This window comes from Temnothorax longispinosus, chromosome 9 (genome assembly GCF_030848805.1).
Source record: "Temnothorax longispinosus isolate EJ_2023e chromosome 9, Tlon_JGU_v1, whole genome shotgun sequence".
NCBI lineage: Eukaryota > Metazoa > Arthropoda > Insecta > Hymenoptera > Formicidae > Temnothorax > Temnothorax longispinosus.
Window position 1 is genome coordinate 16,557,617 of NC_092366.1, and position 25,029 is coordinate 16,582,645.

Consider the following 25,029-nt stretch of genomic DNA (forward strand, 5'->3'; position numbering starts at 1 on the left):
CATGAATTATTGCGCAACGTTGCGATAAAAAGTCTTTCAATCCTTCCGACACCATTGCTCGAATCCATAACGCGCAAAATAAAAAGTATCATTGGGATAGGATGAATATTACGTCTAGGGATTACAAATTAGTCATGATTACATAAAGCACAAAAAATGTATAGTAGGGGAGAGTGGGGCAAAGTGAACACTTGCAATAAATTTTTATGTATTTATTATAAAACAAGTAATTTTAATTTTTATTATCTTATATATATATAATACATTCTAATAGTTAGACTCTAATAGAAGTTTTAAATGCACAATCATTACAACTTTATAATAAATACATAAAAATTTATTGCAAGTGCTCACTTTGCCCCTACATGCCCACTTTGCCCCACTCTCCTCTACATCCCCTACATATATATCTATAATGGACATCTTACAGAATGATTATTTTTGCAATAATTAAATTATTAGATTGTATATCATAACGGTTCTATTTCACTTATTATTATTGTTCAAATAATTACATGTTTTAAAAGGTTTAATATATTATATTGCATGTATCCTCGGATATATGTAATAAAGCAGCATTTTTTTAAATTAAAATATCTATATATACATATAAGAAACTAAAAGATTTTCAAAAGGTTGTCTGTGTATTTCTTGATGATATCATAGTTTCTCCAAAATAATACGTGAACGTAATCAAAGTTTGACTGCAGTCAATACTCAACACTTAAAAAAAATTTTGCAACAGTTTAGTCCTATGTAAGAATAGAAATCACTTTTTGAAACCTTAAAAATGATACATGAATTTTTATAGATTTTTCAAAAACCCTTTATTAAAAGTCCCAGGGTGTCCGGGTGAGTGCTCCAAAAACACGGTGTCCGCGCAGTGTTAAAATTACAGAAATATAAGTTTAAAAAAATCAGAGTTTTACGCTATCGGTAATTTGTTCGTTGCATGCATATCGTAAAGTGTAGAATTTAATACGCAAACACGCGCGTGAGAGAATTTTTGCGAGTACGAATATAAACGCGTACGTTCACATATATATATACCCGTCGTCAAATGTTTGTTCGGCCAGAAACGATCGATCGACCGACTCACGAGCCCTCAAATAAAACATTCTTTTCTCTGTGCGATGTTTGCATCACAAACTGTTTGGCGTCTACCATATTCCTTTCCATTGTTATTCTTATCCCAGTACGCTTTCCGTCAACGGAACGTACGGAGTGTGAGCGTATTCACCAGCGAGCTGCTGCGAGAGAGGTGAATTATTTTGCCATCAACTTATTTCTTCAAACATGACCTCTCGATGCAACAAGAGGGGCATTTACGTCCGAATTTACCTTTGAATGCGAGCGGTTTATCGAGTCCTCATCCTCACTCGAAATACTTGAGAATACACTGCGTCAAGATAATAATCTTTATCGCACGTCACGTCTTCGTATAATACGCAGTGAAATTTATGTCTCGTCATAAACGATGCTATGACGTGCCGGGTTGTTATCGACTGTTAGACGATTATTAGCCATTTTTCGGCGTTTTACAAGTTTTTAAACGCCCAGCAACGTTTTCCAAACGTCGGCCGATATTTATGCGGGAGCTGTCTGAATGATTATTCTTTTACGGTCAAATTATGCGTTCTGATGTTTATTATCATCCTGAAAGAGAGATGGACAAGCTGTGAAAACGCCGTCTCTATCGTCTCGTTTGGACAATACGAGCGACGCGTCGATATTACCTAATAAAGATTATGAGTGATAAATTTTCGCTCGTTTACTCGGCGCGCGCTTTATCCGATGATTAATAAAATGTCATACGTCAGGATTACGAATGATACGCACAAACGACCGTATGTTTCCTAATAATGCACAAATGCAGTTGTATAATTAAACACGTCATATTGCTGGAAGTGATGTCAAGTGGGAAATTACATTATTGCAAACGCGATACATAGTTTCATTGAATGAGGGGCGGTCCGACATTATGTAGTAACGACAAAACGATGAAGCGGATCACTGATGAATGATAAAAGCTCTCGCGAGATGTATTATGCGTGTACTACCTATATCACGCGGTTTTAAGTGATTGACGCGGGGACAACGGAGGTACATTACCGGCGGTATTTCTTTTCAGCCGTCGAACGTACCAAATGACTTTGATAATCATGTCGTTGACAGGATGTAGTATTTTCCGACGAGCATGCGACAAAATACATTCCCAACGAGTTTCACTGAAATAACGACCTAGTCTGGTCAACAGTTCCCTAAATCCGTGCTATTAACATGGCGCATACGTGAGAGAATTTTGAGCGCGGCTGACATACACCTAAAATATCACACATGCTATTTATATATATAATTGGTATCAGTGGCGGGAGAATAAAAGCGATCCGGAAGAAATTATTGAAATGACATAGCGCGGCAGTACATGTAAAAAGTCGAGATCAATGTTGGCCACCGTTTTCCAGCAACCAGTAACGATACTGCAGACTCTGCTGGATAATATCATTATTCATTACGGAACTCGAACCGTAATGACGAAGGCTCGTTAACGCGTCACTGAGTTCTCGATTGCACGCCGGGACAAGTCAATAAAAACTCAATAATGTTAATGTCGCTCTTTCACAAATATTAATATTGATATTGATTGATTATCTAATTGACAGTTATAAAAAAAAATAAAACAACAATTTTGTCAAAAACCAATATGTGCACTTTCAAAAGTAAGTTTCTTGATTTATCTGTCAAAGCAGTCAAAGCATTCACTCAACCGTTCTTTCGTGCAGTTTTTCAGCTCCAAGCTGACGTACTATTTTAAATCGCATGAAATACAAAATTCTGTGATCCTCTAGTTCTCAGTTAGCTATTAAGATTCATTATGTTCTTTGTAGACGATTGTAGACGATCTCTTTCGTTATGATCGTTCGATGAGAGTTCTCTTTACGATTATTACTGTTTCATCGTACAAAGCGTGATGTAAATATGATTCTCGGTTCAAAGCCTTAGAATGTAGACACTTCTCGGCATACATTATTCAAAGCAAAGTGTTGATTACATACAAGCACCTGCTTATATGAAACGACATACGGGATCGCGAGCTGCGTGTAGCTCTGATATCGAATTATGACATTGGAAAATTAGGTCGAGCTGCCCTCCCGCGTGAAGTAGTGATTCGTCACGGTAGTCATGGTCTAGCGTATCGTCCCACGAGTCTCGTGTAAGATCGGATAGCGGATATTCAACGACGTTCCGCCATTAACTACCGTGACCGTCACTCTCCTGCGGGAGTATACGCGCGTCGGGATTATCGTAATATCGCGCGCCGACCCTATGAGGGGAACGGGATTTGTGTCACGGACAGAATCTCAAACGGACTGTCAAAACATCCTGGCGCTGCATCCCCGCGGCATTTTCCGAACATCTCTTTATTTTCAAGGGAATTCTGCTTTTATGCGCGCTCCACGCGAACCGAGAATAGAATCTTCAAACTTCGTGCTTCGAATTTATCGGAAATCCCGAAGATGCCTGATACAAATTGGTAAGAAAGTACCGCGTATTTCTCTTTTTCCTCGCGCGAACGTCAAGTTTCTATTGATTTTGGCATAACTACGTACCGAACTCACTCCATCGAGATATAACTGTACCGAGCATATCGTATTGAAAAATATAATTTCGCTTGTTCTCGCATTCCCTAACGAGAAATAGGGCCATTCACTCGCGGAGAGGAAACGAACGTCACGTTTGTCTCAAATTTCGAATAACGAGAGAAATGCATGCATCGCGCTCGCAAACGATGGACGGTTCGCCGATAGTGAGACTATAATGGTCAAGGGATCATACCTGATTAGATAGACAATGCGAAGCGCGACAGAGGAAGCATTTGCAACTCTGGTATAGTCCATACATACGTGTATGTATATATGAATATGTACGAAACAACGAGATCCCGTTGAAAATTTTGAAATCCCTTCATAGCTGTCGGCCCAGGGCAATGCAAAAATTAATCGTGGTACGAGCATAACTATAAGCGGACACGACTGGTCCATTTCGGTGTAAAATGCCCGGATTATCTTTGGCCATAAAAATCATGCGCGATTGCTCGTTAAAAACAGTAGAGGCGCCTTCAGTCGCGCGCGGGGAACATGACAAATTATGCTGACTCGTTCCGCAATTCTCGACGTCTGACCCGAAAAAGCGTAAATCCAATTTAGAGAAGGGCCACCGGTGTTTACCAGTTTTATACGAGCATTCGTCAGCGAAAGAGGGATTTCGCACGAGATTATCCGGTAAGTCTCTATAAAAATCTAAACACGCGCGCGACACAATGGCTCCTTAAAAGCGATCCCATCGCGATTTTACGTCTTCTCATCTTCAACAAAGGATATCGCAGCCTTCCTGAATGTATCGAGCTAAAAGGAGCCGACGTTTTATTGGCGTTTCCGCAGATTGGACCTACGACAGGTATACAGAAATCCTTTTGTGCCAGAGATATACTACCTGCGTCGCTTGTTTGGGATTTATATTCTCCGTCTACCGGTGTGCTTCCGCGTTGGCACGTATGTGCGACTCTCCTCACATCTCCGCTATGTATTGCATTAACTTGGACGAATGTCATTTCTCGTGTGTGTACAGACCGTATGTAAAACTTATGTACTACGCGCGGTGCAGTCACGCCGCACAAAGCAAGCGCTATTCCACTAACGACGATGAAGTAGTATACGCGCGTGATTAAGTCGTACAAAAATAGAATTTCTCGTTTCTGCAACTTCTGTGTAGGGGAAAATGCTGATGACCAGTATGCTCATTTCGTGTAAGTTATATAATCACAAACGAGAAACCACACAAAATTATTCTTTTGTACGACAGATATTGATGTAATAATATAATCTGGCATAATGGTATAGAAAGAATATGAAAATGTAATTGTGCTCTTAGAACAAAGCAACGATAATGACAATGAACAATTTATATATGATGATAATGAGCTTTTACTAATATAATAAATAAGCCAATATAATGGTCAATTTTAAATGGAATTAATCTCTGCCTACTTTTGGAAATATACTCAAATAATTTCATGATCCCTTTGAACAATAAGATCATAGAGTATAACAGGAAAATTTCTAATAGTCGCATTCTATTTCGCGGATTGTGTCATCAAAGTCTTCTCTTAGAGGATTTCATCATTAGAGAAATATTATATCGCTGAAATGTTATGAATTTTGTTCGTCGCTTACGCAAATATAGGACGAGCTTAAGTCTTACCGCTTAAGTCTTCGCGAAACGATGCTTGATTCATCTTAAAACGGATTACTGCTTCGCGACTGTATAATAGCGATAAGAAAAGTCACCAATATACATTTGAAACGCTGAATCTTCTTAAAAGGCTATATATCCTGGTTTATACAATAATCTACTTATGCAATTATACTTATCATACAGATCTTTCTTGCATATAATAATTCTCCATTGCTTAAATTCTTGATGTGTCAATTGTATCTGCATACGTTTATTAGGTATCATAAGAAACAAAAAGTCGCTCGCCGCGAACAATTAAATCGGCTTCAAGTTTACGGAAATCCATAGAATGCCCGGAAACGAATGAAATGCGTACGCAGAGAGAGGCTGAGTGGTAGGAATAGCTAACCGTCAGTTAGATAATTAACGCACTCGGCGGCACTTCCAATTAGTACGGATAGGCAATTAGCATATAAGCGCGAGGATCGATGGCAGTTTGTACATAGTGGACAGTACGCGCGAGCGAGAGAGCTGGACATTCGCGCTGTGCAATATGCAAAAACGAAGGACGGGAAGATCTATACCCATTAATAATCATTTAGCGAACCCAACTCGGATAATATATTAAAACCGTTTTGTTGGGTTATTTATGGATCGCGAGCATCGAACGCCTTTAATTTATCTCTTACCGCTTAAACGGCAGGATTTCGCCATATTTTTATCTCTCGCAGCGCTCGCCGAAAATTAAATTTTTTAAATTTACGTCACTCGTTGTGCTCGATACGTTCTCGTGAATTTATACGTCGTATCAGATTCACGGCCGTAGTTGTTTATCGTATTTCTCTAGCGTGCAATAATTAACGATTTTACAATAATTGGAAAAGAGGATTGTTTGCGCTGCCTGCGAGTTAAATGGATACGAGTATTAACTTCCGCGCTGCTATGAAGTGAATCGATTCAATTTTCGAACAGCACATTCAATTCGAACGCAGGCACAACTTTACTCGACGGAGAAAACAGAAGAGATACAACAGATCTCACTCAAATGTAAAAGTTTATCTGAACTCGAAATCCCGAAGAGACATTTGATATGCTACATCGTAGCAAGTTCGTTCGTTTTAGCTGGAAAATATAAACGGCGACTACGTTTCTCTCTCTCTCATATCTCTCTCTCTCTCTCTCTCTCTCTCTCTCTCTCTCTCTCTCTCTCTTTCTCTCTCTTTCTCTCTCTCTCTCTTTCTAGATACACAAATTTCATACTTGTGTACAGGATATCTTGTATACACATTTGTTTTCTGAAAAAGTTGGAGAGAGATCACCGAAATCAACGAAGTTTACGAGCGATATACATATATGTATCAACGGTAAAATTCGTTAAACCGAAACGCTTTCATCAGGCAGAATCGAAAACTGCAATATTAAAAAAGCTTTGATAACAAAACGCGAAGTGTGACGTTTCGAATTCTGATAAAACCAAACAAGCAAATGTGAAATTGTCGGTTGAGCATCGTTATATAAATAATCGCGGAATTTCATTAAACCAAAATTATTAAAACAAGCGAAGATGCTGACGCAATAAAGAATGGGTGGAACGAAAGAAGGAAAAAGGAATAAGTACGGCGCGAAAACTGGCACCGTCGAGAAAAAACCGGCCACTAACGCCATCCTCTCTCTATCCTCGATGATATTTTTCTGTTGCGAGTTTTTCTCTCCTCTGGTTTTTCTTCATCTCATAATATCTAATGTGTTTCATCCTGTTGACACGGATTAACGAGGGATTCTCAACCGTTGAGTATCATATGCCACCGAGTCGCACAACGTACTAATCATTGTCTGACGTTAATTACCTTAATCAATTGAGAACGCACTCCGTGTGTCGCATGCATGGCAAAAATAATTACGAATTAAATATATAATCAATTATTGATTATGGACATACATATATGTGTCGAGTATAACAGAAAAGCTCCAAGCATGTTTTTATATCGGTTATCAGACGAAATTTAATCGTTTAATTGCGGCTGACAGCAATACGAAACCTGTTTACGGTAGATACGATAAAGATATTATGTAGTCAAATGTGCTATTAAATATGCAAAGCAGCGAGAAAGCAGTTTCTGAGCAAAACTAGCTATTATGTCGACAGAAAGCAATCATTACGCGTACTTAAGCTTTAACTGGATATCATGAAACTAGCAAAAACGAATATTAAAAGAAATGATAAACGCATAGCATCCAAAAGTATCAAAACGCGAGAAGGCAGTAATTAAATAAATAACATATAATTTCTTCTAAACATCTTCAGAGATTCAAGATACCAGAAAATATCGAGCCAATTATATAAATTGTCAATTTATATTAGCGATAAAGAGATTTGCATTTACACATCTTTTCATACAGATAAATATCCGGAGAATTTAATAACAAAATGGAAAATTTTTTTCAATATTCTATTATAGACGTTTTAAGATAATTTGAAATGATTCCGGGATTCTGATAGTATCCATTGGAATATCCATAAATAGATGTAATGGATTTATTCGTTAGATATCCGATAATAGAATAACGAGTACTTGCGAACCGAGTAAGACCCCGATTTATCGTTAAATCATAGTTATACTAATTATAAGCGAATTGAATTTATTCGATACTATAGCGATATAGATACATACGACATACCTTTGCTTTTGTTAATCACACATTTTACGAATATAAAACTTTTTTATTATATTCATTGATCTTTCATTATCTTATTCATTGATCATTCATAATCGTTTTCTCCTCAAAAATTGATTTCTATCGAAGAACCGTTTCTCGAACTATAATGGATATTCGAGGTGGCGCGAGTACGCGGGAAAGGGAATGCGCGCGTGTAAAACGTCGTGGGAGAACTTAATTTCACGTCGTACCGCTCCGATACGTCGAGGGAATTCGGTTTATACGGGCGTCGGACGTTGCAATGGAGAGGCGGTCCCGGGTTTGCGCCGCGAGCCGTCGCGTCGCCGCTGAGCGACCGAAGTTCCCGTGTCTCGCTGAAAGCGTGTAACTGTTACCCGAACCCATGGGATTACTGGTAATCTGCGGTAAGCTAAGATACGTGCAGCGCAGATACCGACAACCTGTTTCGGATATTGTTACGACGAGTGGTCGGCAGCCGGCGCGGCGCGGCGCGTTCCGCCGACAGTCGTTTCGGATTCGACAGGGAGAATCCCTGCGAAACCGTCTCCCCTATTCCTCACGCGCTGCTCCAGTTCTCGTTCGTGGACTTGTTAGCGCCGACGCCGACGCCGACGTACCGACAGGGGATGTAGCCGATGTAGCCGGACGCGAATTAACCGGTTAGAAAGTTACGCGGAATCACTGCCGCGGAAAGATAGAAACCGAGTTACGACGGGAGCACCAGCTCCTGGTTCGTCGTTTACGTTCATCGGGCACAAACCGACAGGACGAGATTTTTCGTCCGCGCCGTTTCTAGTCTCCAGTGGATATTGCTGCTGGCGCCCGTAAAACCATCGTCGCAAACGGAAAAAATTCATTCGCCCGATTTGCATAATTCCGGAATTAGAAATTAAGATCTAGGTTGATTAGAATAATCTGCATGAAAATGTCGTTCGACTGTCGCATCCTGATTTTGTACAAATTTAATCTCGGCCGATTTAAAACTCTTACACGGAAGATGGTGCGTGTACCGTATGAGAGGATGGTCGGTAACAGCCAGCAAAAGTGAATTCCTCGGTCTAGCTTCGTTAGTATGCATATCGAAATAAAAGGGGACCAAAGAGGAAACCTGGCACAGGTACTTAAAATAAATCGCTAAACCCGGACTTGACTCAACTAAAAGTATCATGTCACGGGCTGCATTTTCATTGCTCTTTCAAGGCTCGCAGGAAACTTAAACAGAGTCTTTAAAAGTACTTTATATCCGAACGCTACGGTATATAAGAAAACTGTTGCTCGCAATCGAGGTATCTCATTTACGATGTAAATGGGAAAGAGCGCGGGCGTCATAATCTAGCCCTGTAACCACAACGTAACGGACGAGTAAGTTGAAGGTAAAAAACAGGCACGTAAATCCGTTCGCACGTTAGTGTCGAAGTTATTAACGACACTGCGTTACTATTCGCCATAAAGCTTCTTTTTTCCATACCGCTGTGCGAAACTTCGCCGCGGTAATCACCGACTTTAGTGGCTCGATGGTATCGCGCCAGTGTGTCGCGATTATTAGCTGAAGTGTGACGAAATCTCGATACGTGTTTTTCGCAGTCGCGTGCAAGCGCGACTTCCGCACCTCCTTCCTAACGAAAGCACGGACAAAAATTTCTACGACTTCGAATGGTATGCGAGACGAGTAAAAAAAGGTCGTAAAAGAAATAAACTGCACGCGCGGCACATAGATACCAGTCATATTTACGAGAAAGAAGTCGTAACACCACAGGCTATGAATTACAGATAAATGGAAAAAGGAAGAAACGTCCGGTGATCGAGCGCCGCGACGAAAATTTTACGATGACGATAACTTTCTTTCTTTCACGTTAAAATATGTCTTGTAATAGACAGTGCATCGAACTGCATCGCGATCTCGTTCATGCACGAATTAACTTGAAATACCGCGCAACGTGGCGACGGCGACAGCTTCGAACGAACTCATAAAATAGATTTGGCTTTTGCGCCTGGCGCCGCGCCGTCACGAAATATCGCGCCAAAAATTCATGAAAAACATGTTCTTACAGTTATACGCGCTTTAAAGTATTCAAGACGTAATAAATTTCACGCGTTCATATCTGGCTGATGATTCGTGAAAAATTTGTCACGCGTTTTGCCACAGGTTTTTAAGTTTTATCGCGGCGGCGGCGTCGAAACGTATCGAAATTCTGCGTCACCAGTCACGAGTTAAGCTCATAGTATTGACATATTGAAGTGGATCCACTCGTTACCCGTGCTGCAGTTTTGCGGAACGAGACCCGCGGGAGCGATATTCTGAATTTTCGCTATCGCACGTATGAGAGGCCCGTGAGAAATACGTAGTTCGGAATGCGCGTTCGCACGCAGCCCACCATTGTTGCCGGGCTTGCAGCGGATTACAGTAATATGAAATATGTCGCTTCTTGACAGAATTGCGCGAATTACGACATATGAAATGCTCGCGGCGGCGTGGGCGCGAAACAAATTTTATATCACGCGCCGCATCTTGCGTCGCGAAGCGTTTTTCGCACTATTCCGCAATATGCAATTATCACGATGAGTTTACGTTGTTTTCCTATATTCTACGTGTCATTAGTAATTGTGCAGCGCGTTTGTATATAGACAGATTTTTATCGAGCTAATAAGTCTACCTCTCTCCCTTGAGGAGTATTTGTTACCGGCATTATCATTCTTAGCACATAGTTAAACAGAAGGTAAGAAATGTTTTAATGGCCGATAAATGTATAGAATAAGTACGCATTAAATAAGAGGATCTCAACAAAGAAGTATGCCGTGCTAAACTTTAATCATGATTGTATCCAACGAATGCGGTGAACCGAGATCGCGTGCAAATAATCATTCGGCGTTTCTGTTAATTAAAGATGGTACCGCAATAATTTCTCGCGTTTATCCACATTCTTATATAATTACCCTCTTCAAGCAAGTCTTAATATTTTTTTATCATACAAGCGTGTACATATGAGATGTGTATCTTAATCGCTTTCGCGAAAAGAGGTCATTCAACAGGCAAAATACGTGTCGTCATCTCGCCGCTGTTCGTCAATCACCTTTAAATAAATTTTTCGTCGACGGAATGGGGTTATTCACTCAAATCATATAATAATTATCATTTTAGTCCCTTTAAGTTTTTGCACGCACGTAATGTTATTTAGCATACAGAGGTCGCGCCTAAGAATAACAAGTGCACTGCCAATTCCAATTAATCTTTCTAGGATTAGACTCGAGATAATCTTGAATATTCGCGTGTCGGGTATGAAACATACATGTTACGTCGCTTGATCGTCTCCGCCTTGTTTTAGATTCGCGATAATGCTGCTTTTACCTTGCCCCGGCTATTATTTCGATAAGGTTGTTACGCGGGGATATATACGACGGTGAAGAGATCTCATATTTTTTAACGGCAACGAAAGTACCATAATATCGTTCGTGCCGTTACGTTAATAATCGTTTTTACTCCTGGTAATTACATCGACCGCCAAGTAAAATGACATTCGCGCAAACGCAGAGTGACATTCGCCCTTTATGAGCTTCTGCTATTTCAGAATTCTAGAACAAGCTAACCCGTGTTTCCATTAAGTCATACACCGACGCGGAAGGTGTATACGGCGGATGAAATCGCGTGCAAATTATCGTCTTGGCCGGCGGCAAGGGGCCCTCCTCGCCCCTTCCGCAGTGCCACCTTCTACCCTATGGAGAATGACAAATGGCCACCCATTAGGTCGATTTCGTGGTCATTCCGTCGTTGCCCTCGCTTCGGCTTTGCCGGCAAAAAAATTAATTACCACGACGCCGTAGCTGTGATTTCGAAAGCTGTTGTTGGAAAGTGCTCTCGCTGTTAGAAACGTGAGAGGTATCCAGAGTCTACAATGTCTATATACTAATAAATCTATACTAACTCTTTCAAAAACTTATTAATAATCAACTGTATCAGCTACGTAACTAAACTCAGGGTTAAGAAGATTCCGCATATTTAAAATAAAAATAAAAGAACGTATGTATCTCTCTTCTGGGATATTTTTAAAACGAAAAAAAAGATATAAAAAAGATTATATTTTGAAAATTTAAAAATTGTTGAAAAAGATTATTGAAACTTGCATTTCACCAAGCTGCCTCTACTGGGATTTAGAAGTTTCAAAAAATGTTGTTCATGTAAAAAAAGTAAGTTGTTTTTTTTTTTAAGCGGGGATATATTCTGTAACATATTTTTCATATGTTGTAACTTGGTAAAAACTGTTATGCAGTCTCTATTAAAACGTTAGCCCATCATGATGAGTTCTGGTTTACATTTTACGACGCAGAATGTTTATAAAAACATAGCATAAAAAGATCCTTTATGGTACAAAGTACATTTCCCGATGATGTGCGCATTAAAGTTGTTCTTTCCGGTTTTGCGGTTTCAGTTATTTACTGAAAGTGCACGCCGCACTAGACATTAAAAACCACAGAACGCTATAAAAATAAACGCATCTCTCATCACCGGCATTTATTCGCCGCTTTCGCTTTTTTAACGCACTGGACTACGAGATTAGCCTCATTAAGGAGAAATCGAATGTTATTATTTCGCGATACCGGAACGCGGCAAAATAGATGCGTCTGCTGCCTTATGCTGCGCGAATAAACATGAAAGCGTCGTTAATTAACGCGACGCGTTAGTTACGCGCGTACTGCGTACACGTCGGTTGTCTTTCGCCGTTCGCAACACCTGTTGAAGTAGAAGTCAGACAAACCTTATGAAAACATAGGCTGTCGTTTCGCCACGCTGTAAAATAATTGTATAACGAAGCCGAGTAATTTCGATCGTAATTAAACTGCCTTTGAATCGGCGAGATGGTTGCAAGAACCTGCTCATATTACGCGCGAATGAAATTTCTTGTCGACAACGATATGTATATATATATCTACCTTATTTTCTTCAAAAGTATTCTGGAATTTCTTCCAAGGGAATAGTGGATCGAGCATGAAAGCCTGACGAAATGTTTGAGGCACCAGCACGGTGCGATCGATTCTGCGTCTCTTACACTATACATGAATTGCATGCGCAATTGCAATTCCCTATAAAATAACCGAAGATTACTTGGTACTTTTTTGTTCCTTCAGTGCTCAAGGGCGGATTTTCTATCCTACTTTCTGTCTTCCTATTCCTCGCTAAATATAATATTCAATATTGAAGAACGACTTTTTTATTTGCTTATCATTTTGCGATAATACTTATCCATTTATGATTGAAATAATAAATGTAGGAATGTTATTATAATTGGCTCATTTTCAATCATAAACGTGAATGTACATCGACTATAAATATCATTTATTATTGCATTAGTAGTTCCTAGAATTGTAGAGAATATATTCAGCGATTGTCAATTACAGCTAATATTAGTCCGTCTGGTCATTCAATATGTCATCAGTGACAATCTGAATATTCCCAGATATTCCTATTAAACTGTTACATTATTCTCTCAGTAAATATATAGACGTTGAAGATACATTTTGGATCAGGGTTAAAATTCGCGAAAATATCAAAGCCCTCTTTGTTACGAAGTGCAAGTTGATGAAAATCATTAATTGTGTGTGCTGTAGCATATCGAAATTAATATGCAAGAAGGAAAATATTTCATTAGTATTTATATTACATCTATAATATAACAATAGAGAGAAAATTTAATGGCGCGATAGGTCGAAAATTTTTTTCAAAGGAATTTCGCAAAAGTGCAAAATTGGCGTCACATTATTTTCGCCCTCGCAGTCGAACGAGGCCGGACTCCGCTATTGAAACTCCAATTTTTTTCTCTTCACGTCCCCACTGTAGAACATCCTTTTTTATCGCGCAGCTATAAATTTAAGAGGGGCTTAGCGCCGTGGTTTAATTAAACTAGTTTAGCCGTCATTCTCTTCCCTAAGCCTTCTCCTACGTGCCGCGCCTGAATCGATCGGACACCTTCGTCCTACAATTTTCTTTATCGTTAATCCGGCAGGGTGTTAAATTAATTTCAGGTAGCGCATATTACATACAAAGGACCAAGTATTATAGTGAGAGACGCGCGCATAGCGAAATGAACACGATGGCAAAAGTTTTCTAATAATCGATCCGCGAAAGTTTGCCATCTACTCTTCTGGTTACTCTAAATTTGCCAAGCAATCAATAACGCAGATAAAAAATATGTGATCATATTTTTAGTACGGATACGTCAGGCATTAGGTTATTATAGCATCGCTCATCGTCCGAGGATAGCTAGGCAACTTTAATACTAGTTTCCTGCTTCGTGAGAGATCTTTGCCATGACATTTATGAGTTCATTGCGTTGCTTATCGCTTGAGTAATTTATGAAGACCGAAATATTGCTGTCTATATTAATGATGGTTTTAACGTAATTGATGTATCTTTAGAAACTTTTTTTTATTAGAAAACGGAAGAGACAGAAAGAAAGATTATTCACAAATCGGGGATAATATTAACTAGATATTGGATATTAACTAGATAAAAATTAATCAAAGTTCAAGTAATATTGAAGGTTGTTAGAAATTTGAATAATTGTTTAAAATTGCTCTTTCTCTCTAAAATCTATTTCTCCTTGTTCTACCGTTATCTTTGAAATCGCGTACGCGAGTGTCGTTTGATGAACACAATTACGATTACGTAATAGCGCGAGAGATTTTAATCACAGAACAATATTCCTATCGCTAATGATATGCATCGACCTCGCGCGGCCGCATACCCAATCGGATTAAAATTCCCTACAATTATGATTTACATTGAAGATCCGACTGTGATAAAATAACATGCCGTATGTTATTTTTAATTTTTAAATACTCGTACATAACTCGTACATAACTCGTCGGCGCGCGGCACGCCGCACGATGCATACACGGTAGCGCGCCACAAGGACAGTTTCGACACGTGCGAAGTGCCCGTTTAATTATGGGACATTGGAGAACTGCCGCTAATGATATTCAGAAGCACCTTTCCATTTATATCCCCCTTTATCGACTACGCCATACTCGGGTTTCGGTGGAGTCGGCGTTCTCGAGGATGAAGCCGGAACACGGTCGAGCGAAACTTCCTTGGATGAGGTCGACGATAATAATCCGCTGTTTAAAGTTTATAACAGCCTCGTGACGAGAGACCGTAGAGATTTGATTTAATTCGTCGCATCACGATCTTCGACCCGCGAAACACTACGCGGCGCGGCTTCAGAATATCTTGACACTTTCATTGTAACGAAGTATCTAGGCGTCGCGGTCCAGAAAACTTGAAGTACTATACTATATATAATATTTTAAACAAAGAAATTTTCAGCTCTCTATAAATATATGAATTTTATATGATTTGTAATCAATGGCTAGGTTTACACCCTGAATTTAGGCCGCGGCCTATACCTCAAATCCGACCTAAATTATTTAGGCCGCCTGCTGTAAACATTTGATAGACGGCCAAAACTAGCTTCAGATCAGACTTTAGGTTGAATTTGAGGTATAGGCCGCAGCCTAAATGTCCCGGTGTACCCGTGCTCACTAATATATCATGCGCAGTGGCAAGGTACAGGGTCAACTAACAGTTTTTACCAAATTCTACCGTCGGTTATTGACACGCCGGTGAACGTCGTTGTTGAACCGGCGCGTATTTGTCGCGAGCACCTCGTGACTCGGTCGTACCGAAAGGGTTAAGCCCAGTTGTAAATCAGGCATAACTAGTGACGTAACGGGGCGCATTACTCACTTGGCTTATCTAGATCGGATAGTTCCACAGACGGCGAGTACGCCGTGGCGGCTACCAAGACCAGCATCGTCGTCGTCGTCGTCGTCACGACACTCCACCACCGCCACCTCCACCACATTTTGTCCCCCTTTCACGCGCACTGCACACACCCTCGACCCCCTAACGGCCCCCTGCACGCCCCCCCTTCAGTCGTTACGTTGTCTCGCGGCCGTTGCGAGCCGGCACTAATTGCAACCCCCGACGCTGCTGTCGTTCTCGTCGTTGATGCCGTTGTCGTTGCTGTTGCTTCTGCCGCCGCTGCTGCATTGCGCCGCCATCCACATCATCCACCGTTCTTTGCCGTCGTTGTTGCTGCCGTAGCCGTCGCCGTCAACCGACATGCCACGCAGCCGTCCCCTATCTATCTTGTCTCTCACCTACCCGTCGTTCATTTAATGAGACGCCGGCTATTTGTCTTTCGAGTCTCTCAAGAACGAAACACACCGGACTTTTAATGACGATGTATGCTATCGCCATACGGTATTTCCCATCTTACTCGACGATCTTTCGTTTTTTCCCGAGATCCCTTCGCGCAAGATTCTTCTCAGGTTGGACGATTTAAGCACGCGATCGATCTCCCCGGCAGATTTTTCGATCGACGTAGACGCGATTCTTCAAACGCGGATATCGCGAGTAGTTGAAACTTTATCCGCTCCGGGCCATTTACGCCGTTTGTTATCGGTCCCCTTTTTTCTATTCCATGACCGATGCGTTCTGTCAGGTAAATTTTTCGCTGCTGCGGGATTCCATGGGGCGTATTGGGCGAGCGGATGATCACAGGATTTGCCGGATAAACGGATCCGGTAACGGAGCGAAGCCTCCGCTGACAGATTCCGAGTAGCGATTGTAGTTTTATCGTCGTAGAGTGCAGAGCAGCCTCCTCTCGAAAGCGGTTCACTTCGGATTCGGAGCGCCTCTGTCTCTCTACGCCCGTCGCAAGTCCCGCTAATGCATTCGATCGTGCGGCAAACCTTCACGGAATGAAACAAGATATCCGCCGGGCCTTTTGCAAACTGAACTTGCAAAGTGGATCTGACGTGTCCCGATATTCCGATAGTTGAAACTTCAGCACGATAGATGTCCAATGGCAACAGTCGTCTATGAACTTGACAAATTTTCAAAACACCTTAGACAGTTTATTTCTTCTGACGAAGGATATGTACATGCGATATCGGAAATAAGAAGATTCAATGCGGCAAATTTTGAGACACTTCAAAATAATTCGTCTCAAAATCGGATCATTCCAATTTCTTCTAAACTTTGCACGAGTGATGAAATCAAATTAAGCTGTCCTCCAACTATTGAAATTATGTGAATGTCGGAAGTTTCGGAACGGAACACTTGTCCGTCATGGAACAAGTATCATCGCTCTTCATCATCGATTGCACTTTCTGCCGCTATATTTCCCTCTTATCTTTCAGCATTATGGTCTTGTCGATCAGCAGTCAAAAATCAACGCATCAATGAACAGCATATATAAAAGTTGTCGACGAACTTAGACACGATGCATCGACGCTGCGTGTCGATTAAAGTGCCGCAAATAGGCCTAATTGTAACGCACGTTGCTGGTTAATCGAACAATCGAACCGGATTGCAGTATTTGCTTCGTGCACAGTGCGCGGCTGATCGAGGGCGTCGATCTTTTCGCACTTATCCCTCGACCTTGCGGCGGCCGAGCGTGCAGCGAGCGAGCATGTGCGTTACGCGCGCACTCGCGAGACGATCATATATATGCGCCCGGAGTATAATTGAGATAAATTCTCAAAATTAGCGTAAAAAGAAAGAAGACATTAAACGAAGAATCCACTCGCGTTAACTTGAGCGATATCGCGTCTAAACACCGGAAAAACGCGATCGTGCCGCCGTGTATTCCGCGAATCGTAACTTCCGGATCATCGATCGACACTCGCGAAGCGGGTCGCAAAGGCGGTCGACCTGGTGACCCGTGGACGATGACACCGCGCGCTTTCGCTCCGATTTTTATTCATGGATCACTCGTCTGCGTCGCGTACCACGTCGTCAGGCGCACGTTAACGAACCTCCCCTACGATGAAGCCACATCGAGTCCTGACCCGTGGCGGCTCGGTACTGAAACCATTGAATATCGCGAGGAACCCTCGCAACCCGCGTCGGCTTTCTCCGCTCGTGCTCGGTCGTCTTCGGGCACGCTCGCGCCGTTCGTCCCGCTCTGGACCCCGGCTTTATCCTCCGCCTCTCGCTCGCTCGCTCACGCGTTTTGCTCCGAACTCCCACATTCGGCGCGCATCTCCTGTCTTCGTCGCGGAGACCGCGATGATTTACAGGCGCAGCTAATGAGTCGCCATAATCGCCGCGCGGTCCAGGCGCGGATGTGCGTGAACGTAAGATTTTCGGCGGTATACGTGAGAACGCGACGCGCGAAAGTCGGTGGTGGAACGGAATGTCAGGGTCATTACCTACGTTTTTATGAAATTAATGAACGCTTCACGACAGGAAAAGAAATTCTTGCGAAGGAATCGAACTGGCTTTCAGAACGTAGATTTTACCGAGAAAACGAAATGCGATGCTTCCTAATTAATTAAATGTATCACAAATGGACCTCATTGAAACTGATTACGTCTCGCTATTCGTATATTTTTAAAAGTTCAGACTTTTCCCCGCCGGATCTATAGACTTCGGAGATCTATAGAACTCGCGTGTACTTGTTGAAAGAGGATATTGCACATAACGATAAATATGTCCTCCAAGAAATGAGAGCATGTACTTACATCATAGAGTGTGTTCATGAAAACTGATAGTTCGTGCGTATCTATAGCACATGCACACGAGATAACGGCCCTCGAAGCTTCATGACTCTCTCTACGAGAACTCGCTCCAATCACGATAAATTCCGGCTTTCGTGTTTCCATCGCTATCGGCAATCGCCTGCAAATCACTTCCTAATCCTCATCGAGTAGTAGTATCTACGAAGGTACCCTTCCTAAATCCGCTTTGAATGTTCAAGAATGTTCCTATATACATACGTGTCCTATATCGTTATTTTTTTCATCTACAACGTCGATTTAAAAGTTCACGAAGTTGATTCTTTGTTTATCTCAGACTTTAATAATGTGTATTAAAATATTCGACTAAAATTTACGAGATATTATATACGAAACGATTTACATTTTCGCAACTAGAAAGAAGCTAATATTTTCTCTTTAAAATCCAAATTTCTTTGCACTCAGAATATCCCGTCGTATTCACTTTGTAATTATATGTATAAGAATAATATTGAAATAGATGACACAATAGTGAGGCGCTTCTCACCAAACTTCCACTAATTCATTATTTTATTAATTATTAATCGATGAATCAAAATGTTAATGACCGCATTAAATGATATTTAGGTGCATTGTTATGTTAATAGTTATTTTCATATTTTAATAAATATTGTACATTAATTCGTGATTATATATATATATATAAATTAGATTTTATTACGCGATCCCATGCGAGAACACAGAAAATCGATATCCAATAATAAACAATATTTAATAACATTTGCGTTCTAATTACATCGATATCCGAAGCCAACCATATAATTGATGGATGTCGCTATTTGCCTAACGTTTCACAATCTTGATAAAGTTATCGCATTCTAATTGATGCAACGTTGATCTAAAATATTTGTACAAATAAATGTTTTGTTTCCGTGAGCAATAAAATATAAACCGACTTTACATTTCTACCTCAGCGTATTTGGACAATCACGAAAGCGCAAACATTATTTAGAGGACCATAGCTATAGTCCGATCGATTTCACAAAGTGTGGTGACACGCAATCGATTCTCGGGTCATTGATCCGAGAGCAGTGAATTAATATTCCACTGAAAATAACTCTCGATATACAGAGCAAAATGCACATTCACCTTTCAGTTAAAAATAATTTTAGACAGAAAAGTTTTCTTCCTCATAGATAGGGTTTTTCCTACAGTTGTATATCCTTTGACTTTTCGAAATAGCAGCCAAACACGTTTCGCTTATTCCGCGTCGAAAGAGCATCGTTGATATATAACGTTAATATTTTTATTAACAATACGCACACGTGTTACTTAGCCGTAAAACCGTCCGCTTGCACACCGAGTTAAAAGTAATCGTTCAAAGAGGCGCAATCGGCGGTCCTCATCTACCACATGCACACAAGCTCGGCACAAGCTGCGTGCTTCGTTTCATCCCGAATCGCCGATATTTTACATTGGGCACAGAGCCTGCTTTCATGGATGCCCAGCGAATTGGAACTCGACACCGCGTCATGCATCATGGTACATCGTCGGACACCCAGGCTGTTAATTCAAAGCGCAAGCTGGATACGATGTTATAGGCTTCCCTGTGTACTCTTCGACTTGTCGAATAAACCATGAAGCCTGTCAGTCACATTGCCTCCTCGTCTTCCCGACCACCAATGCTCTCGCGTCTCTCAATGGAATCTGAAAATCGGGTTTTACCCGTCGTTCGACAGGTGCCACAAAGCCAATCGATTATACCCCGCGCGGGTCTCAGAGCGAGCTTCAATTCGGATATCTTAATTGCACGCGCTCCCGTTGCTTTGATAACTATTTTAATTCCCGTCTTTATACACGATCGAGTTTTAATGACGACTGTGGTAGCGATCGATTCACAACGGCGCATATCAAAGAAAGTGCCTCGTCCTCTTCAGTATACATTTTCCAATTATTCGCGCCAAAAACAAACACGTGCCAACAAAACTTGGCATTTTCCTCGATCGTTACGCTCGTTAAACCGGCTCGTTAAACCGGCTAAAGAATATGTTAAAAAATATACGCGTGGTAAAATATTCACTCAAAAATACGGTAAACTACACGCACTCCGACACGAGCGCGATATAGCTGCGCGCGCTCTTCTCTTCTTACCATACCATTTAACAAATAATCTCGACATTCGCGGCATCGCGCGCTTCCCACTGTCTATTGTGCTCGCAAATCACTTGCCCGCTAAGACATCTGTGTGAATAATGGTCCCGCGTCTCTTATTACTGCGATTTTCGCAGAGTCACAATAATGCTCTCTCTTCCCAGTGTTGTGAAAGAACCCAGATTCCTAAAATCTTTCTGGTAGAGTGTAGAGACGAGGAGCATTGGGACGCGAAAACGCGGCGCTCCTGTTCGATCATAAGCGCGTCATTAATCACCGGACTAATGGCTCTCACTATTTCCACTATTGTCGCCATTATCGGCAAAATCGATCGGGGAAATGGAAAACCGCCCGTTCGTTTGTTTCGCCCGAAAGAAACGAGCGGGTTGGCTAAGTAGAGGGTGAGAAACACTCGATGGTCCCGTAACAGTTAACGGTGGTGCGAGATGGCCGGGATGTAACGCGAATGGCGTAGGGAACGGGAAAGAGCCGTTCCGGAATTTATGCCGGTGTTTACGTGAAGTGGACGGCGTTCCACGGTGTGAAACGTAGCGGGTAAAGAATAGTTATTATTACGATCTATCGAACCGCCGTCTTTCGTCGAAAGAGACGGAAAATTCTGTCTCGTCTTTTTAAACCTCTACCCCGCGTGTATCTTGCGTCGGGTCGCGATTTTTCTCCCTTCATTCCGGAACGATCGATGGGGAAAAAATAGACGAGAGAAACGGTGAATCGGCGGTGGATTTCCGGAATTATGGGCAGACCAAGTTTTTCTTAACTTTCCGGGGACCAGGTATGTCGAGAGGCGCGAGAACGTTCCTGAATATCCATTACTCCGTGCAATTTCCAGAACCCCCCGGCCGCAATCAGAGGAGGAAAATGACTGCCCTAATGTAATTTTACGAGATTCCCGTCTTTTGCGTCCGGAAGTTTCCTGATTTAGCGTCGAATGTTCTCGGACGCTGTATCCCTTTGGTTTTTAGTTATGAACTATTTTAAAATGAATTATCAGTATGAACCGCGGCGCTAGCGGAACAGACGTTATTGAACTGGGCCGTGGTAAAAGTTATGAATTACTTCTGGAGAAGTAGCGAACTCTCGGAGCAAACTTTCGTGAAGCCGAAATCAAGTTTAACATCAACCTACGCCACGTTTCACACTTACGTTTCCCTGAGATATCACTTTCGACTATATCCGCCATATGTTCGTATGAGAATTTCTGTTTTTGCCTGAAAAAAAACCTCGTACATCAAGATTCATTGCTGCTTTATCATTTATATTGCTGTAACTCTCAGAAAACTGCCGTTACAACTTTACCAACTATTGCATAATTAAACGTAACGTTAAAACCACGGTCGACCGTGCGATGTAATTCACGAAGCGATATCAAGATGAAATTCCACGGCGTCGTTTTTATTGGTTTTCGTATGCACGGTTTGTTATCGCGCGATTCATCTGAAATATTTCAACGTCCGTTCTTTTTTGCGTTTGTTTGAGTAACCTGCGGCGAGGGGTATGCCAGAAAGGTGTGAAAGGCGAGAGATGCCGCGATCGCCTCATGAAAAACGTGTTCGGGCAACGATAATGGAGGACAAGGCGTGCTACGAATATCACGTTCTTTCGCACGTAGCGATCTTCGTTACACCTGCGCCGCCCCATGAGAACCCGTGGACAAACCACGTATTATGCAGATAACGCGTTGTTCGATGAACGAAAATCACGCGGTCTCACCTTCGGCTTCCCCCGCTCTCCCCCGCCTATAATACCTACTGCTCCCGCCTGTTTAATGAGAAAGAAAGGCGGAACTGTCAAGTGCATACTTCATATGCATTGGGCGTATTAGCTGCGCGACGGGTTACCTGTTTTTCTCGGAAATGCAAATTCGCGAAAACTATTGTTCGCTCTTGATAAATATCGACATGAGGTATACCGCGCCCCGTATAATGTCGCAGTCAAGCCAAACTCCGAGAGCAAATTTTATTTTTACATTTAACCGTAGACTCCTATCGGTATTATTTTTACTCGGCCAGCTTTTAATTTGCGAAATATGTTTGATACTAAACATGCAAAACGTGAAAAAAATCACTATACACTAGTGGAAAAATAAACGGCGGCGGATTGATATAATAGAGGATGAAAGAGAAGCGGGAAATAGCAAGAGTCGGAAACAAAGTACGAAAAGGGTGGAATAAAGGCAGCCTTTCGCCAAGGATTCCGCAGCTACCGACTTCACTGGTTGCTTCAAGACCCTTCTACTCCCAAGGCTTTCTCCTTAACGAGGAACGACTTGTCCTCGTTACCACACTAGGAAAACAGGGATCAAGAGAAGCGTAAGCGGGAAAGATGTTTCTCTCTGAACCGAAGGATTTGCAGAGCCCGTGAAAAAATTAGTTTTGTATGAGACGGGTTTTACGAAAAGCAAAACCGTTGACGGTTACCATTGACAATACATGTTTGCCATATGCAAATATTTTGTAAAAGTTTTGTACGCATGTGTAATTGAAAGACCGTACATATGATGGAGAAAGTTGAACTTTAGAAACAGCTTAATAAAATTATTTTTGTAAATTGTGCTACTTAGCTTATTGCAGCTTTAATTAGAACTAATATAAGGTTTATAAGTCCCCGACGATAATAAAGTAATTTGTTCGGAAAGAAACATTCTTTTTATAAAAACATTCTTTTTATAAAAAGTGTTGAGATATAAATCGAAAAGGAAATTTCTTTTGTATTTATCTAAAGCAAGTAATTAAGATAAATAATATTGCGCTTTTTACATCAAGAAAACGACTGCGATAAGAAACAGGAAAATAAAAAATAAAAGTTTCAAGTGGTGATTACCCACCCAATGGAGACAGGAGAACATCTATTATTGGTTCTTCCGTAACAGTGTGTGTAACGATCACGGTCGATCAATACTTACGCACAGTTATTTCTTGTGGACAAGTAGTATTACGCCACAATGATAAAATGGCGTAAAAATTAAATAAAAGAAATCCCTTTTGGACGTTGTCGCTGGAAAAGTGGCAAATTGAAGCAATATTATTTATATCGCTCTATTATAATACTCTTCTAATATATTCGTATGTAAAATATGTTTACGCATGATTTTTAATATTCAAATATTAAGGAAAGAATGAGAGGACTAAATAAAGAAACTGTTCGAAACAGTAAATATGTCCTCATGCCACTTTTTACACAAAGTTATATTGCAAACATATTTTGCTCCGATTTCTCTTATTATTTTATTTCAATTGTATAAATGTGTCATGCACACATGGTCTCATATCGTTAACTTGAAATAATAAATAGAAATATTTAAGAATAACATGTGAACAATAAACAAAATATTTGTAAATGTAAACATAAATAAGTTTTTCACAATATACAAGTAAAATTACTGGAATAAAAGATAACTGCTCAACAACTTTAGCTTCATCATAATACTGGGACGCGATATTGCAACACGTAAGTTATATATCTGCTGTGGAGCTTAACATAAAAATAGAAATAAGATTTCAAAAATAACCAAGAGAGGAATTTGCGCGAATCAAGAGAAATGCAACTGTCATCAGGCATTATGAAAAAATTATATCTTTTACTTTTTTAATTTAATATACATAAAATAGAGACGTTTCTTTCTATGAGACAATTTTTATGAAACGTGATTCAGAAAATGGCGTTGATCCATTATGTAATTAAAGTGTAATTTTATTTAATTAATTATGAGATTGCGTATTATTAATATTAAATTATAATAAAATATCGATTATAATCCGTGACACGGGGAGCTATATTAACCGCAGATCAGCTTTTACCAGTCCACTAACTTAATTAGCATTCTTATTATAGATTGAAAGAGCAATAAATAGCACGCGGTGTGAGATTAGTTGTCATAATTTAATATTCTGCCACATGCTGTCGATACTGAGATTCTACGGTTGTTTAACAAAAATAATTTGTGTAAGTTTTCAAGAGAAAAATGTTGTTTATATAACTACACACTGATATAGATTCCTGCGACATTTGGAACAATATTGCAGGAATAAATTCATAAATGTTGGAACGTGTGTGGATATAGATACAACTTTTTCGATTAATTTTGCACGTTGTTTGTCGCTGACAATGATATACATATATACGCCAGAATTGCAACGCAGAAATGTCACCGTCAATCAGACACTATATCCGTACATTTAACACAATGCCTAACGTAATCTTTCTTTGCTCAGGCGGTAAACATGACCGATGTCTGGCTTAATTTCGGAGCGAGATACGGGTCGATAAACGCTCAGCGCCCACATTGCCCATTACGTCAAAGTACATGTCTGATGTACGCCGATGAAAAGGTCCATTTCATCTTCGCTTCCGAATTTCGCTAACCCTAAATTTCGGCGCATCGTTCCATTCTTCATATGACCTAAGGCTCGTGCTGCACATCAGCGC

At 40.8% G+C, this 25,029-nt stretch overlaps 1 protein-coding gene across 3 annotated transcripts in view; it reads right to left on the bottom strand.

Annotated features, from left to right (window-relative positions):
* Window positions 1-25,029, bottom strand: part of LOC139818750 (neural cell adhesion molecule 1-A) — a 136,502-nt gene that overhangs the window by 79,907 nt on the left and 31,566 nt on the right. For 2 of the 3 annotated variants that reach the window (XM_071787634.1, XM_071787631.1), the window contains exon 1: window positions 15,653-17,764. The exons of the other annotated variant lie outside the window; for it this stretch is intronic. In XM_071787634.1, the coding sequence (XP_071643735.1) occupies window positions 15,653-15,770 (118 nt within the window). In that variant the 5' untranslated portion in view covers window positions 15,771-17,764. Of the gene's footprint in view, window positions 1-15,652; window positions 17,765-25,029 lie in introns of those variants that run through there. 3 annotated transcript variants of the gene reach the window in all.